Source organism: Natrix helvetica (assembly GCF_964273705.1).
Source record: "Natrix helvetica genome assembly, chromosome: 1".
In the NCBI taxonomy this organism is placed as follows: domain Eukaryota; kingdom Metazoa; phylum Chordata; class Lepidosauria; order Squamata; family Natricidae; genus Natrix; species Natrix helvetica.
The window spans coordinates 163,147,871-163,167,067 of record NC_138548.1 but is presented as its reverse complement, the minus strand read 5'-3'; the positions used below and the strand labels follow the sequence as shown (position 1 = coordinate 163,167,067).

The 19,197-nt window shown below is 39.2% G+C and overlaps 1 protein-coding gene across 1 annotated transcript in view; it reads right to left on the bottom strand.

The window, feature by feature from the left end:
* Positions 1–19,197, bottom strand: part of MYO3B (myosin IIIB) — a gene marked incomplete at its 5' end in the record, with an annotated part of 314,537 nt that overhangs the window by 198,318 nt on the left and 97,022 nt on the right. Inside the window, 6 exons of the mRNA XM_081955637.1 lie at positions 1,935–2,033; positions 4,541–4,743; positions 7,229–7,312; positions 12,582–12,686; positions 14,041–14,157; positions 18,254–18,350. Coding sequence (XP_081811763.1) covers positions 1,935–2,033; positions 4,541–4,743; positions 7,229–7,312; positions 12,582–12,686; positions 14,041–14,157; positions 18,254–18,350 — 705 coding nt within the window. The remainder of the gene's footprint in view (positions 1–1,934; positions 2,034–4,540; positions 4,744–7,228; positions 7,313–12,581; positions 12,687–14,040; positions 14,158–18,253; positions 18,351–19,197) is intronic.

Here is a 19,197-nt window from a genome sequence, read left to right as displayed (position 1 = left end):
GGAATGGGACCACGAGTGCTGGAGGCTGAGGCTGCCTCAGTCTCCAGCACACGTGATCCCATTCCCCGCCTTCCTGAGCGCGCTCCGCTGGCTCGTGCTCCCAAACAGCAGCTGCTTTTTAGTGCTTTTCTGTGCGTCTGGCGTTTAGGACATCCGGCTATCTACCTAAATGCCAGACGCACAGAAAAGCACTGAAAAGCACTTCACCTCCAAGCCACTTTGTCGTGATGACGTCGCCGACATCGCTGCTGGGCGCGGCCGGATGGAGGTAACCAGAGTGGCGCCAAGGGGTCCGGGCGGATGAAAGAGCAAGCGAGCGAGCGATGGAGGATCAGGCAGCCTGATCCTCGGTCGCTCGTCTGCCGGACTGCTTTGGCGCCACTCTGGCTACCTCCATCCGTCCGCGCATGGCAGTCATCAAGCCCCTGCCACTTCTGGACGTCGATTTATTTATTTATTTATTTATTTATATTTGGTGCTTCTAGACCGCCCCCTCTCCCAGAAGGGACTCGGGGCGGTGTACAGTCCATAGAGAGTATCACAAAATACAATAAAAAATTAAATATGTACAGTTTGGAGGAGGTTAAAATGCAATTAAAAGAACTGTACAAAGCTAATATAAATATAAATTTTTTAAATCCCTAAAACAGACACAACAGATTAAAAAACCCCTAAGATAACCAGATAATAATACATTTGCCAGGAGGGACAGTTGTAATTATGCCAGGCCTGCTAATCGGAACAGGTGAGTCTTCAATTTTTGCCGGAAGGAGCGGAGGTCAGAAGTGGTTCTAATGTCAGGGGGGAGGTCATTCCAGAGGGTTGGGCCCATCACAGAGAAGGCCCTACTCCTTGGTGTTGCCCGTTGGCATTGCCTAGTGGACGGCACCAGGAGAAGTCCCTCCCTGTGTGAGCGAATTGGCCGCAGGGATGTATGTGGGAGGATTCCAGTCGCGAGGAGTGCACAAAGTACAGCAAAGGTAGGAAGGTTATTGGCGCTTCCAAGAACTCTCCTGCCTCCGCCGGTTGCCCAGCTGGCACCACCCCGCACGCGCTCCTCCTCCTCCCTCCTCTTCCTCTTATATATATGAAACTCCCTCGTGGATATTATTATTTTATAGATTATTATTTCATGATGAGAGGTGAGGCTCTGCCTCCCCTGCCTCCAATGACCGCACGTCCCTGTCTCAGCTCAACCTACCTAACTGGGTTATTGTTGGGAGAAAATGGGAAGAGATACTATTATATATGCTGCCTTAAGGTTCTAAATGAAAGGTAGAAGTCTAACGAGCAAACCAATATTAGAAGAACAAGCCCTTGCAAAGAAATGAAAATACATTATTTTGCAGACTGTAGAGAGACACATTTAACCTCTCATTCTTACCTCCTTTTCCCATTACTAACCATCACGACCAGCATATTATAGGCTGTCCTTTTAATTGGTGCTATCATTTTCAAAATGAGGACTCAAAAAAATACAGTTAGGTAAATTTTGGGTCAGTCTCAAAGTTGGGAGAGAGCAAGACAAGCTCCATGAGAGATCAGAACCTAGAATACCCGAAGGCAAAATTTGGCCTAATATTGCTAATTACCCAAATAGTAATGTACCAATTTAAAACAATTCATTTGGCTTTGTTTGTTTAGAATACTAATACATACCATTAACTTTATAATCCATTTTGGAAAACAGATTAAATTTGAGAGTGTGGCAAAACTATAATTAGATGAACTTTTTTATTTTTGATTAACTTAATTAAGCCATATATAAATAATAGCATTACTTCTTGCCTATACAGTTGTATAAATGAGAGGACTACAGTGGATCTTTAGGACAAGGGGAACAATTAAGGCAGACTTTAAAACTTCTCACCAAAACAAAGAGCTATTTAATACTTAGTTCTAACTAGCAATAAGCACAAGTCAGCAAAAATTACCTGGGAGGCTTTTTCTCAGGGAGCTTATATTCAGAAAGTTTCTTCTGATGATAAAGGCCAGCATAAATGTAGTAAAATATATGGAAGTTTTTCTCGCCTCTGTAACAAAAAAGAATTACTATATAGCATACATTTAAGACGTTACCTTTAAGCTGAGAGATTCAACTAGTATATAAAACAGTCTCAGGAAGCAATAGTTCCCCCAAACCACATATGTTTATACCTAAAGAAATCCAGATGTCCAGACTGCAAAATCCATTAATCTCAGGTCCCTGCTCTATAATTGAGGTGATGGAGTCCTATTCTCCATCTAGAACAGGGGTGTCAAACTCGATTCCATTGAGGACTGCATCAGGGTTGCGTTTGACCTCGGGGAGAGAGGGTGGGCATGGCTAGCTTGGCGTCACTTCTGTCAGGGGCGCCTGTGGCGGCCCAAGCGCTCTGCCAGTGAAAACAGCTCCTGAGCTCCGTTTTCGGCTACGACAGCCTCCTGCAACCCTCTGCCAATGAAAAGGGAGCTCGGGAGGGATGCTCATTTTTGCTGGCAGAAGCACCACAGGCCAGTCCTTTGCTGTTTCCAGGGCAGCCCCGCAGGCCAGATCTAAGCACCCTGCAGGCCGGACTTGACTTGAGGACTTATCGAACCCAAGAATTACACCCCAGTGCACATAAGTGTTTAAGAGCAGCAACAACAAAACCCAATAGTTTACAGCAGTGTTTCTCCACCTTTTCTTCACCACGAACCCATTTACATACCTTTTGTGGCCACAGACCATGGCCACGGATCCCAAAGACTTAATTCAAGATTTAAATCATAACGTTTCTTCAAGCCTTCTCAGACCCTCCTGTGATGATATCGTGGTCCTGCGGACCACCACTGATTTACTTAACTTAAATGTAACTTACATTCTGGTTTATCTTCAAATTATACAGTCTTTCACTATTCAGCTTAATTGTTTTCTCACAGCAGGAAAGATGGGAACCAGACAAATAAATAATTTTCAAGTAATTTGCCTTAATCTGGTAAGGCTGACTTGCTAAGAGGAACTGAACAGTTACTATTAGCATTTCTTTCATTAGGTCTTTTATAGTTGAGCCTTACTGCCAGATATCTCTCAGCTTTGTCCTTGCCATGGATGCCATCCTGGTGCCCAACAAATCTATCTTTCAGTACCCCCAAAAAAGATGTGTCCTCCTACTCTCACAACTGGAACTTAGCATTTAAAACCCAACCATGCCTTTTGTCCTTTAAGCACATTTCTCAGGTGTTTCCATTATTATGAGGTGTGTATTAAATCAAATTATTTATTTGAGGTCTTACTTTTCCCTTATTGGACAAGAATATAACTCACCGTGAGATTCTTTTAGAGCATATAGAGTACAAATATGTTCAACCAAAATAAAGTTAAATACCTTCAATAAAAGAATATTTACTTTGCTACCATCCATTTTGCAAAAAAGATGATTGACAACTGAATGTAAATAGCTCTACAGTTTTACTCCATATACAAATTAGGGCTGTTCAAATCATTCGGAAGGGTGCTGGATGAACTGAAGGCATCATATATTGGAATCTGCTATTCCAAGGATCAAGATGACTGCATCCCTTAGGCAGCTCCTTCAAAGCCCTCCCCAGTTGCTTTGGCATATGTGTAGCTGCACAGAAGCCATCTCTAGGCTGCGATTAGTACCTCAGCACTTCAAGCAGGAGTTTCAAGGTGCGCTATGGTTCCTTTGCAAATTGCCTCTCCAAATAATTCACACAGGCCAGGTATTAATGCACCAAAGCCAAAACCCAGGGACGTGCGGTCAGGGGAGGCAGGGGAGGCAGAGCCTCACCGCTCTCATCATGAAAAAAAAAGGGAAAAGGGAAAAGGCACATGTGGTCCGATTCCCTGCCTTCCTGAGTCAACATGAAGGGGACCGTGCAGCGCGCTCCGCGGTCCTGCAGCTCGCGCTCTACAGTCCCCTTCATGTTGACTCAGGAAGGCAGGGAATGGGACCACGTGTGCAGGAGGCTGAGGCTGCCTCAGCCTCCTGCACACGTGGTCCCATTCCCCACCTTCCTGATGACGTCACCAGCCTCACCAGCCATAAACCTCACCGCACGTCACTGCCAAAACCATACTGAAAAGTTTCCAACCTTTTCCAATTGAAGGTAACATATTTCCTGTCAGGCCTGGAAGCCATCTTTTGCATTGGGCCTTCAGGCCTGCCACTTTTAATGCTGTTCGAAATTGGGAGGGTGGATTATATGGAGTGTGAGAGATATAGTCAAAATAACATTCCTTTCTCGGAAAGTCAAGGACGTCTTGCCCTGCACCTGGAGTGGCGTGACTGGGAGGCCTGGTGACTGATTGGGCATGTGATGGACATGTGGGTGCTGGGCAGGGACTTGAACTTTCTTTTTGGTGGGGAAAACCTGGAAACTTTCAGATTCGGGTTTTCTCAGATGTGCCAATATGACATCTCTAATAAAATGGAACTTTGAGGAAACTCAAGCCTAAGAGTCTTCTTTCATTGGGGGTGTTACTTTGAACCCTAACATTTATACAAATGTATAACAAAAGCAATATTTTAAACAGAAAAATCCCAATTATACTTACAAGGCTTGCTTTATAACTCTGGATTTTTCTAGCAGGTATTCTGAGATCTTTGCTCCCATTACAGCTCCAGTTGGTGTGAACATCATTTCCAAGTATTTCCCGAAACGGCTAGAATTGTCATTGATAGCAGTGCGGGCATTCCCAAATGCTTCGACCAAAGGGTTCACTTGGAGAATCTTCTCCCGCAAAGCACGGTTGTTTGCCTTGATAAACAGAAAAGGTCACAAGGAGTTTCCTCTATCAATTATATGGCCCTCGTATTCATTTAGATGTTCCTTTTACACAGAGGTCAGGAAACCAAACATATCCTAGGTATCCTGGCTGTTCCGATACTACCTATCTTCAGTGGCTGCTTAAGGATGAACAGTCTACAGCTGCAATACAGGTGGCCAGATTCTGCGCAACAGCACTGGGGATTCATCACAAACACGTGTCTTCTCCACCATAGTGATGTTGTATAACAAATGTGGCAAACCCTTTGCGCTGCTTAGTCTTTAGCCTTGAACCTACAACGGGCCACACAGTTTATGGATTGTAACTGTAGTATAGTTAGACAATGTATAATTGACAGACTGGATTTTATTATAGATTTTAGTTGTTATTTATTATTTTATATTAGAATTTTTAATTGCATATTTACTGAGCATTTTTATTTATTCTGGTCTCTGCTCTAAGTCTGTAATAAACTGAATATAATATAATAAATATAATATAATAAATATAATAATATAATATAATGTAATGTAATATAATAAATATAATATAATATAATATAATATAATATAATATAATATAATATAATATAATATAATATAATATAATATAATATAATATAATATAATATAATATAATATAATAAATATAATATAATATAATATAATATAATATACTACACTACACTACACTACAATACAATACAATACAATACAATATAATCCTCATATTCATTTAAAGCATTCCTATTATCACCATGCACTGAAAGCTATCAGCAAAAGACAGCTGAAAAGCAGACAGATCAAGAACAAGATAACAAGAAACAAGAATAAAAAAATTCTCCCAGCATTAAATATCTATCTATTAATACTTTTTGCAAATTTGTTTGAAGAGAACGTTTCCTAATTTCTCTGGGATATAAACCAATGAAAATACAAATTTAAAAACTTGTTTTATTATACATAAAACCTACTGAATAAGTAAATACCCTGCCCTATTTTCAATTTTCAATTTCAATAAAGCTCTCTGTATATTACAGGTAGTCCTTGATTTACAACCTTTCTTATAAGATTAATAAGCAAGTTATAACTACACTGAAAGGATTGAGTTATAACCCTTCCTTGCACTTGCAATTGTCGTAGCAACCCTCACAATCATGATCCAAACTCAGGCATTTGGCAACTGGCACATATTTATGATGATGGTTGCAGCATCCCAGGGTTATGTGATAGCCATTTGCAAATTTCCCAATCAGCTTCTGATCAGCAAAGTCAATGGGGTATCCAGAATCACTTAACATCTGCCTGATTCACTTAACCAGTGACTCGCTTAACAATCATGCAAAAAGGTTTGTAAAATCAGGGGTGTGACTCACACTTAACCACTGCCTTACTTAGCAACAGAAATTCTCATACCAGTTGGGATCAATGGTGGGCTTCACTTTTTGTTACCACTGGTTTGTGGGTGCAGGCGTCTCTTCCACGCAGGTGCCCCGCCTTCCATGCATGCACTTTGCTCAGGCACGTTTGAATTCCTCCCCCTCCCTCCGACCCACACATACCTTTTCCAGTAGTTTAAGAGAGGATTTCAACTCTGCTCTTGCCTCGGGTCCTCTGAAGAAGCCCAGGTCAAACGAGCACCCTCTACTATGAGGCAGGAGAACTGCATGCCTCACCTACGTCAGGAATTTCTAGGCTTTTAACCCTTGCTTAACTCTGCTCAAGTGATCATAAAACGCCTAAAGTCAGACTAGATGAGGCATGCAGTTCTCCTGCCTCATAGTAGAGGGCGCTTTTTTAGAGGCTTTTTTAAACAGTTAAGCAGAGTCATCCACGGTGAGGCAGCAACTAGCTCAGCCTAACCTCAGCTCTCGCCTTTTCCCTTTTACATTTTTTTCTTTTCATGATAACAGTGGTGAGGCTATGCCTCCCCTGCCTCCCCTGACTGCATGTCACTGCTTCTGCAAATGCACCCAGCCTCAAAAACATGCCTAAATAGGACAGCATAGAGCTGGATTTCCGCTACCGGTTGGGGCGAACTGGTCAGAACTGGCTGAATACCACCTCTGGTTGTGATCATAATCTGAGGATTATTGGTATTATGCTTTAACAAAGGATCTGAGATTGAAGTTAACAAAAAATAGAAGCAGAAGCTTGTAATCACCTTGTCACAAGATACACTTGAAATGAGACGGGAAGAAAAAAACATGAAACACAAACACGAACCCAAAGATTTGTACAAGCTCATCCCTGCCAAATTAGCAAGCGGGCAACCTGTGGTCTCCAGATAATTCTACATTAACAAATCTCAGCCTGCTCCTCTTGCCTGTGGTGAGGAGGGAGAATTGAAACCCGGTATAATCAGTTGAGACAGAGATTGCTCAGCCCTGCACTAAATCTCAGTTTAAGGTTGCATGCAAATGCAGCCAGTACTTCACAGTATTATAATTTGAGTTATGTGACAGTCAGTAAATACCTTTCCCAGGAAGGTCAAATGCTGCACAATGAGATGGGCACTCTCGGTCTTCCCGGCACCGCTTTCTCCACTGATGATTATGCACTGAGGGTACAAAACAGAAGAGAGAAGATGTCTAATTGGCAATTCAAGGAATAGACCTTCATCCCTATTTTCACGTGCTTTAATGTACCATTAAACATTTAACTATCTTAAATTATACTTTCTTTGAAGAGTTGAGCAATCATGCAGAGTATAAAACAAACATTCAAAGTTGCCCAGTTGAAAGTATTAAATACAGCATACGTGACAATGCATGTCTTTGAATTAGATCTAGCCGGCTGATAATGGAGAATACAGAAAGAATTTCTATTTCTGCCAAATTCTTCCAGTGAGAATGGATTTCTGACCCTTCTACAAATACATCCGCAGGATATATTTATGTATAAGTGACATTAGACTCTGATTAAATAATGAATGTACAATAAGTGACAAACAAGAAAATCAACTATTTTGCCAATAAAGTTTAGAGGGTGTTTTGTTTTGTTTTGTTTTGTTTTGTTGTAATGTCCACTGAAGCCTTCCATTTCTGAATCTGGCTGCTCCTGATGAAAAAAAAATGGCATGCAGAATTGGGGAGATCAATCGAACAGACTTAAGAATCTGGGATTGTCTCAAAAAATGCAACTGGTTGATAATTTCATAACAGTCACTATGCCTGTGGAACTGACAATATTAGGGCAGTTTTTGTTCACATGGGCTACTCCCTAAAATTACACAGGTTTTCCTCTGCGCTGGCCAGTTTGTATTCACACTCTAGTCAGCCAGGTGGTAGGGAAAATGCAAGGGCCAAATCAGACCTCACATCATAACATGGCCACCAGTGTGAAAATAGTAGCCATGCTCTTGGCTGGGCTCTCTCCATGTGACATATCAAATTTGCAACAAGGTACATTTAACCCTTTCAGGTTAAGTATGGAGCAATTATTTAAAAACATGAAGAACATAGGATCACAACATTCAATAACTTACACTGCTCTTTAATATTGGAATATATTAATTTTTTTTTTTGTTTTACAGCTATTTACTTTTTTTTTTTAACTTAATGACCCACTGGAAAACTGATGAAGAGTGAAATATATATCAGTCGACAAGTTCTACCAGGTATTATGGCAGAGGCAGGAAGCCAAATGGATGATTAATGTTTTTGGCAGCAGCTGTTTTTTTTTTGGCTGAACTCTACCTTGGTTCTTGAAGCATCCTAGAAGAACAGCTATTCAGACTACATATTGGTTGTTCTACATTTAACGGTAAAAAAAAAGGAGAGAAAAAGTTCCTTCGAACAGTCACCAAACGTAATATATTTGAAGATCCCTGCACATCACTTCATTTTCTCTTTATTCCAAATGGCAATATGCCTGTATTTCTTATCTAGAGCAGGAGTGTCCAACCTTGGCAACTTTAAGACTTCTGGGCTTCAACTCCCCCAAATTAAATGTCATGTAAATATTCCCCTTTTCACTTTAAGTAATCACATGCAAAATATTCCGTGGCGATGGTGTTCAAAACACAGATCTGCCATTTCATATGTTGCAAACATATGTGAAAAGGATGTCCCATTAGAAATATTACGGACAATACGCTGTATAAGATTTTGGCTTATGATGACAGAGCTAATACTACTACAGAAACAACTCTGATGTAAAGAACTAACAAGTTGCACATAGAAACAAATGTAAATATCAGAGAGAATAAAAGATAAAGGGCAACGCAAGTAACCAAATTGAAGCTCAAACTTTAATTCCAGTATTAGGTGAACTTTCCCTAGTGTTCTAAAGAATAGACTAGCTTTGGAACAAATGTTTAAAGGTAAAGGTAAAGGTTCCTCTTGCACATATGTGCTAATCGTTCCTAACTCACCATTTCAAAGGCGAAGAGCCAGCGCTGTCCAAAGATGTCTCCGTGGTCATGTGGCCAGCATGACTAAATGCCAAAGGTGCATGGAACGCTGTTACCTTCCCACCAAAGGTGGTTCCTATTTTTCTACTTGCATTTTTTACATGCTTTTGAACTACTAGGTTGGTAGAAGCTGGGACAAGTAACAGGAGCTCACTCTGTTATGTGGCACAGGGGATTCAAACCATCGAACTGCCGACCTTTCTGATCGACAAGCTCAGCATCTTAGCCCCTAAGCCACTGCGTCCCTCAAATGTTTACCATAGTATAAATTTATTAGTTGGAAATACTTTATCCTGCAAAATCTAGTTTATATCCAAGGTTGGAGGAAACTCTTAGTTCTTTCTTTCGAAAACAATATTGCTGCTGCCTTTCTCCCCCTTCTCCTTTCTCCTTCAACACCCAATTACTTTAACCCTGTCTCTATCCTGGCTTTTCATCTTGAGGCACATTCCACTTTCGTCAATGTCTTTCTAAAATAGAGTGCTGAGAACTGGACATATTTCTCCAGATAAGGTCTGGCTAGTATAGAAATTACATTCCATGACCCAGAAGTGATCCTCCTTCTGTTAATGCAGCCTCAGACCACATTAGCTTTTCAGTCTTCATCATGCCACTGACTCATCTTCAGTTTGTGATTACTAAGGTTATCTAGATTGTTCTCACATATATCACTCCCACAAGATTTCTCTCCCATCTACAATAAGTGCCTTAGGTTTTTTTTAAATGTAAGACCTGCATTCTATAGTGTCATCTGTAAAACTCTTAGAAGCCCTCTTTCAGACTCATCCATTCAGCTTATAAAAGTACTTAACTGTCTCTATGGCTTAAGACAGATACTGGTCCTCCCAGGATCTAGCTCCATATTGATGCAAAGATGTGAATGAGAATAATAGGCGTAGTGTTGTGATGGAAAGTAGAAATCTGGATTCGCAGGTGGGAGGGGTGCATTCCAGAAGAATAAGAGGCAGCTCAGTCCAGAGACTTTGTGTGAGAGAAAAAGGGTGAAGACAGCCCCTCCTTGATCGTTCTTATAGAATATATACTGTATTTGATGTAGATAGATAGATTGCTTCAGTTTGGCAAGATTCAATCTATAGGTATAAATAAAGGACTCTGTTTGGAAGTCTCATTATGTGTCTTTCTAGGTTTGGGGGCTTGACAGGTGTGGGTGCTCAAATAGAAGTTCAACCATATAACACCAGACCCAACTCACATCCAGTCAACTTTCAAAAAGGATATTAGAAGAAATCTTGGCGTCGGCGCTTTTGAAATCACATCTGCACTTTTTATGATGTTTGGATGTAGGATGCTAGTATGTGCAAATCCTTTGTATGCAGACACAGCTGGGAGTTAATTACAAAACAGCCACACAGATCTTAAAAAAGAGATGCAGCTTTTTTATTGATTCTATCAGAGATGTAATACAGGGAAATGAGATTAAACCAGTACACTGGAAAAGCTCTTAATCAAAGGGAATCTCCGACGCCATTTGAAAATATATTGTTATTTACTTTGCATCCTACGGATAATTATTATCCATACAGCAAAAATTGTAATTGCTTGAGTACACCCAAGCATGTGTCTCAATCTGCATATGTGGTCATATAAATATATTAATGAAGGAAATGAACAAGGGATATGAGAAAAATAGTTAGGGGGAAAAACTTAAAGCAATAGCATCAATGATCAATTATCTCCTAATCACCTGCTGGCAACTTCCATTGTGGCCATATCACAATGACATTGAAACTAACTTATGCACGCAAAGAGTATGTGTTCAAAAGGGCTCCAAATTAAGTAGCTTATAAGATGCACATGTTTAGCACAGATATCTGCAGGGTAGGGGGAAAGGATGAAAACAGCCTTGCGGCATAGCAAGACAACTTTCACTCCTTTGAATATCATGGCACTTGCTTCAAGAAGGGACAACATCACTTTCGTTATTTTGACAAAAATATCAGATCTTTCAGATGCTTCTGATTCTCAGTTCATAGGCCTCAGGTTTTTATTATTATTATTATAAAGTTTTTTATTAGATAAAACATTAAAAACATTGGACATAGTGCAACATTTCCATATAGTGATTAGATCTTATAACCATTACATTTTATATCCATTACATAGGTGTATGTAGTCAGTCTGATTACCTGTCTGTTGATCCTTTCTTTTATATAATTACTAATCACACAAATACATATCCAATTTCTACATATCACATGTTCTTCATACCCTAATTTCCAATTCTTAACTTGTCCGTGTTTTTCTGTCCCAGCTTCATAGGCCTCAGTTAATGACTATAATTAGGACCAGGAACTTTGTCACTTAGCGACATGGTCATGAAGCAAAAAAATCACATGGCGTATGTGCTAACGTACAACAGCAATTCTGTAAATTCCAGTTGTGGTTGGGAAGCAAATCATGCACAGCTATTAAGCATGATGTTACATGACTACAACTTGAGTCTTCATCCTGGCTTCCTCCATCGACTTTGCTTGTCAGAAGCCTACAAATGGAAATCTTGAGATTGTGGGATGCTGTGACTGTCCTAAATATGCACTGGTAGCTAGGCATCCAAATTGCAATAGAATAGAGTAGAGTAGAGTAGAGTAGAGTAGAGTAGAGTAGAGTAGAATAGAATAGAATAGAATAGAATAGAATAGAATAGAATAGAATAGAATTCTTTATTGGCCAAGTGTGATTGAACATACAAGGAATTTGTCTTTGGTGCATATACTCTCAGTGTATATAAAAGAAAAGTTACATTCGTTAAGAATCATAAGGTACAGCACTTAATGATAGTCATAGGTTACAAATAAGCAATCAGGAAACAATCAATATCAATATATATTGTAAGGATACAAGCCACAAAGTTATAGTCCTGCAGTCATAAGTGGGAGGAGATGGGTGATAGGAACGATGAGAAGATCATAACCATTGGGATTCTGAGATAAGCACAACTCAAGGACTGGCCAAAAGTCTCCTTATTCAGCACCATCATAACTTTGAACAGTTGCTGAATAAATGGTCGCTAAGTGAGGACTGCCTGTAGTTTTATATTCATGGATGGTTTTGATACAGATTTAATCGTAACAGTCCCAATTAATCACTGAAATGTAAACTAATCATGATTATAATTGCCTTTGATTTCAGTGGCTCAGTTCTAGATAGGATTAACATTAAAACCAATCTATTATATTTTTAAATATCCCTTATTAAGAATCTTACATAGTAATTTCTATTACCAGGCTATGTTTAAAACACAGTTATGACTTTCATGATTCAAAAACTCATTAAATTCTATACAGCACATTTGACAAAGTTTAATCCATCCCAAGGTTTTTTTTAAAAAAATGCAGCATTTTCTTAAGTCATGCATATAATTGTAAGTATTTTAAAAAAACAACTATTTTCCTACCTGGTCTTTATTAAAAGTAATCATGCCTTGGTAAGCAGCATCTGCAGTTGCAAATATGTGAGGTGGGTTGGAGGAACGCTTCACACCATGATAAAGCTTGGAAAACTAAATGCGAAATCACACTTGTCAAAACACTGCATATGAGCCAGGCATCGAGAAAATACATATCAAAACACAAAGAGGCAGAACCACTAACTCCTACATGTGATTTCTTTCTATCCATAGTAAGCTGTCTTGGATCAAATTATTTGCCAATGCAGATAAATGCCTATTCCAAATGGCGATAACTTTGCAAAAAAACCCAGAAAGGTTTCTATTTCATCCTTTAATCAGGAGATAGCAAAGACTGAACCACATCCTTCTTGTGCCCTTATATTTCCCCCAACATGCCTTCTATATAATGTTTTTTTTAAAGAAAATAAAGAATGGCTAAGAGAAAGCAGATACCATAGTAGCTTCTCAGCTAGTCTGGCAGGGTAGAGGCACTCTGGATTCCTTCGATTAAACAGTGTCATCTGTTGGGACCTTGAAAATGCACTTTTTGTCACTTGCCTTCTGGAAGGAGGTTACCATCAAGATTCAAATAGTTCCCATTCTATTGGTGTTCCAAAAACCCTGCAGATGGGCCTCTTCACCCAGGCCTTTGGTGAGGCTGATTTATGCTCCTTTTCTTCTTTCCCTTGTTCCTATCCAGGTGTGAGCTTCAAAAACGTCAGCAATGGGTTCTCTGCCCGGTTGCTGGGTGGGCGTGGCCATGGTGGGCGTAACCTAGTCAGCCTCCTACTCCAGGATGAGGGGGGTGACATTTTTGCCTTTCCCAGGCTCCAGAGGCTTTCCTCGAGCTTCTAGGGCGGCAAAAACTGCCTCCCAAAGGCCTGTTTCTGGCCTTCCGTAACTTCCAGGAGGCCCGTCTTTTTCCCCTCCCCCAGCCTCCGTGCAGGCCTGCGCTTACCTCACATCCAAAATGGAACGCATGGAGACTCCTGGTAGGGGAGGGATGGGGTGGGCGTGGTGGGGCCAGCCGGGGGTAAGATTTGGAGGTTCTCAGAACCGGCCATAACGTTAGATACGGGTTCCCCTGAACCCGGGCGAACACATAGCAGCCCATCCTTGTTCCTATCCTGGTTTATTTCCTCTGCCACTTTTGCTTCTTTGGTGTTGTTTTGTTTCGCATTCTTTGTTTTAAATGTTTTTAACACTTTGTATTCAGGAAAGCCAAGTGCACCTTCTTCAGTGCCCTTCAGATACTCTTCCAATGCCCTTTCTTTTTCTTCAACTGTATTATTTATGGCCAGGGAAGTATTGGTACAATTTGTTACCCTAACATAGTTTTCTTCATTAAAAAATACATGATTAAGAAGCACCCTCCATCAATTGCTATTGTTAATAAAGGAAAACAATATGATCACTTGATACAGCATAAATAATTTGAAAAGCAGGATTCCAGCTTCTTTCTTACCTGTGGAGAATATATACAGAGATTTTGGAAGGGGTTTAGTGCTATTAAAATATCTCCAACATAAGTATAAATTTGTAAATCTCCATATCGCTTCTTCAGCTGATAAATAATTGTATCCTGAAAAGATCACAAGTTTCACAGTTAAGCCATATTTCTTGGAAATAAACAATAATCCCCAGTATTATTTGTCACTTTTGTCAAAATATTAATTTCACTAAATCAAAACATTGCTTACAAAGTCTTGTATCTTCCTCAAATATAAATTTATAGCCATGCCAAGTAAAAAAGCAATATGTCTGTCTAGTAAATTTTGGTTATATAGGTCAGAGAAATGAATTGTAAATGTCATTGTTCAAATGTATGTTTGGAATACACACAACAAAAATAATTCTAGTTTGTTTTAATTCTGCCCATGAAGCTAACTTGGCCCTCTTGAGCTCTATTTTCGCTGGCAGAGGACTTCAGGAGGATCCCCCCAGTCAGGGGTAGGTTCTGGCTTCTGTTACTGCTGGTTCACTCAGGGACGAGCTTTGCGTGCGCACACGCTTGAGGCGTACTATGCACGCATGCACAGTAGTAAAAAATTACTTCTGTGCATGCTTATAGGCAAAAACAAGATGGCGACACCTATGGTGCTGTCAATAAAACTGCTTCAGGGGCGTGGCTGACTGAGTTACTACCTACTCAGCAGAACCAGTCCGAACCAGTAGGAACCCACCTCTGCTCCCAGCCCTGCCCGGGCCACCACAGGTGCCCCTGACACAAGTGATGTTGATTTGGCCATGCCCCCCAAGGTCAAATACAATCCTGATGTGGCCCTCAATGAAATCAAGTTTGACACCCTTGCTGTAAACAGTTCTCTGGAGGAAGGGAGATGATCAAGAAGCAGTATGCTAAGGCCAAGAGAAGGAGAAGACAGTAATCATCCTCCTTCAGCCTTAGATTGAAGTTTTGAACTTCCTGAAATGAAAAGGAAGTTCACTGAAAAGAGGGGGCATCTGTTTCAAGTTTCTGAGACTTATATAGCAGAGCTAGCTCTAGACATTTTGCCTGCCTAGGCAAAGTCATATTTTGGCACCCCCTATGATTTGATTCATCTATCAACTTTTTTCTAGGACTCTCAAAAAGGCACTCTTTTGTTTTATTTTTTTCTTTTCAATTTTTGAGTGCAACATTTCAGATTTTCAGCCTGGATATGGTTTTTTCCCCACTTTTCTCTGACACATTCACCCTTTTTACCCAATAAGTCATTTTAGTTACATTATCGCCCACTGCTTTCATATAGCAATAATTCTTTGAAATTATATTTAACCCTCCAGCAAGCATACAGGCTCATGGAATGTGCACTGCTACTTCTTTTTGCTTTTTTATTTGTTTTTCAGAAGTCTTTTCAATTCTGGTACTCTTAAAATGTGGTGTTCCTAGGCTAGTGTCTACTTGGCCTTAATCTAGAGCAGGCCCTGAGGGGTAAAAATGGTTAATTATATAGTCAGAACTACATTCAATTAATCTTTATAGATGCTGCATTTTACCCTCCTTGCATAATTTAATGGTATTTTCTGTCAGCTGGAATCGAAAGTTCATGGGATCTGTATTATTGAACTCTAAAAATACCAATTTCCCTTAAAAGGTAATTAATAATTCCCAACTGGGATAGGTTGGGTGACAGTTCATACCTAGACTGAACTTTGTGGATTAGTCAATGAGGTACGTTTGTTCCTCTCTTATGATAATGTTCAATCTTTTTTTTTCTTTTAGTTTAATGTACTCGGTGTTAACTATTAGTAAGAAATTGAAGCCGAGGTACAAAGGCTTCACACACCATTAAGGCGGGAAAAAAGGTTAAATCTCATTAGTTGGCTGTCTGATAGCTCCCTATAAAAGGGAGAGCTGTCAGACTGGCAAGTTGTTGGGTTGTACTTATTCACTGAATAAAGAAAGAGTTGTTAGTTTTGTCTGAATCAGCCTCCTGCCTCTTCTATTTGCCTACTATTCTACACTCTGGCTTGCTTTAAGAGATGCACTACTGAGTTGAATGGCCTTCTAAATCTAAATTATAAACAAATAAAACTTGTGGTATGCCAAAAATATATTTATTGTTACCGTATTTTTCAGAGTGTAAGATGCACTTCCCCCCCCCAAAAAAGAGGGTGAAAATTAGATGCGTCTTATACACTGAATGTAGCCCCACCCACCCACCGCCCCAACCCTTTGGTCTCTGCCTCCCAGCAATTTACCTCTTTGCAGCAAACAGGGCTCGCGGAGGCTTCAATAAGCTATAGCAATCCCTACAAACTGATGATCGGGAAAAATTGAAAGTAAAACTTGCTGTTTGCTTCACGTGGCAAATTGCTGGGAGGCAGATTTTTTTTTCTTGTGCTAATCAGGCTGTTTGCTGCAAGGAGGTAAGTCAACAACTATAAATGCCTATAGAATGTTCAAATTATTAGACTTATTTTTTTAAAGACTGCTTTATTATTATTCTAGACAACTTAACAAAATGAAGAAGCTTTTTAAAATAAATGCTTGAGCTGAAGAGGCCCCGTGCTATTGTTTTAAATAGCCAAGAATAACTATACTTCCAGAAAGCAGATCAATTTTAACAGCATCTGTACAAGTATAGTCTGAAATATAATACTACAAACAGTGTATATTGTTGCAAGGAGGCAAATTGATGAGAGGCAGAGGCAGATATTTTTCCCTTGTTTTCCTCCCCAAAATCTCGGTGCGTCTTATACTTCGGAACATCTTATACTCTGAAAAATATGGTATATCTTTTGTTGGATTTTTTTGTGTGTGTGTTTGATTCATCTGCAGATATTAGATCCTGGATCAAAACACCACTGCATATTTTCCAATACTGATTAACCACATTTCAATATTTAGATCCAAATGTTTTATCCTTGTGTTTAATTGTTCAATTTTGTCTATAATCTATGAGAGTTTGGTTTATCATCAAGGGGAAAAGTGTAATGCCTCTAGGCACACACCTTAACCCTGTACCATTGCAAATTGGCACTACTGTATAGGCATACTCTAATAATTGTTAGAAAGTAATACGGGGTGTGGAATTCTCTCTCTCTTACATATAATGGTTAAGGAGAAAATGTCTGGCAAAAGGAATTCCCCAGAACATAGGTAGAAGCAGCGAGAACAACAAAGCTGCTATTCCAAGGAACAGGAGACAAGATTCAGAATGCAAAGAAGACTTTTGAAAAATATTTGAGATCTCCATCCTTCCACAATACAGGCTTAGTGTATCACTACATGTATTGATATTTTCAAATAGAAAATGAAGGGGTTTAACCATATGTGTTATACTTACAATTGTGTGCATATCTCAATAAAAACAGGAAAAAACAACACAAGCAATAAATCTTACTTTAAGATCAGAGGTTTATTTCATGAGCACTTCGTAACATGAATAGCCAACATAGCAATGCAATTCCACAACAAAACTTACATTATTAAACCATTGCAATGGGTTCCAATGATACACAGCAAGTCCTACAAGGACTGCTATTGGGCAAAGGACACCATTCTCATCTCAAGCCACATTTCTTATACCTTCTTTTTTTACTGACCTACGCATTCCATAGTTTCACTTCCTTGTACTTTCTTACTGATTGTCACTTTCTATAAACACCCATGTAACATTTGAAGCTCTCAGCTATTTGGTACTTTCAGTTCCTCATTTCCCACCATCTCATTCTTCCCGCTCTAAATATATCTGTTTCAAGCACAAACTTTGCAGAAAAGGCAACACACAAGTCAGCACTTTATAAATATGTCTGGTACATTTTGCAATTGTGTTAGTTTAAAACTTTGGTTCAGTGAGGCCTGCAAGCCTACTCCTAGACCTTATTACATGCAACTTTCCAATGGATACAGCTCTCTTCCCACAATAGACACTATTTAACTTTGATGCTTCGATCTGATCTCCTCATTTTAGCAAACTTAAATAATATTGTCATCTATTAACCTGTTGTCCTGTATAAAAAAAGTAACTGAATATTTGGAATATAAATGAATATATGATTGGAGATTAAAATAATACGTTACAGAGTGGGTTTTTTTTTAAAATTTTGTCAGAACTTTGAATGATCAACTTGATGACATGATATATTAATCACAAGACTAACTTTAAGGCAATTACAATTAGTAAGATCATTATTTGTACTAAGAAATCATCCATCATCTCATCACATCTTACCTCATCCAAAATTTCAAGGTTTACCAGATCATCATCTGGAGAATATTTGTCAGAAGCATCAACGCGATATTGTCTGCGAATATGCATTTGTTCATGCCTGTAAAATGGTTGGAGTACCTGTGTGAAAAATATTATTCCTAAAAACAACATATGAAAAAAATAACCTATAATAACTCTAGTTGCAGCTTATATTTTCCATAGGCCTGGAACATATTTAATGAGGTCATGTCCTCTGGAAAATTTTCAGAACTTCACAATACTATAGTTATATACCATACACACACACACACACACACGGATACACACATGGACACACACACACGGACAGAGAGAGAACAAGTTGTACAGTACCACACAGACGTCATACTACAATTTGCACAATCTTTTAAAGACATGTATTCCATTGAACCTTTTTAGCAATTCACCCGGTTATTCATCAATTTTCAATCAAAATTAAATGAATAATATATGGATATATTGTGTCCTTCCTGATCATAGCAAATAAAATGTGTCCTCGGAAGCACTTGCCAATGATCTTCACATACGTACACAGAAAATGATAAAATTTCTCTGTATACTTCACTGTTCATTGCAGATGCAATGTCCTATTTTTTAATGTTATACACTTAAAAAGTTGTTCCCAAGTAATGCTAGCATATCTGAAAGATGCCTATTTCATTGATGTATTAGATTACTGTACAGAGCTTATTTTACATAGAAAAAGATCCAATATTTGATTCACACCATTGATCGCCAGTGGTATAACCTAGAATACCATCAACTAAGGCTACAACCAGAACTTAGGCTATTCGCCATCATATGTAACACTTTTTTAGTTAGCAAATTCAGAGCAATTCGTCTCAAAAATAAAAAAAAAATACCAACCTCCATTGCTTTCGCTTTATCTCAGTGTGAGTTAATTTGAAATTCATCTGAAGCCATTA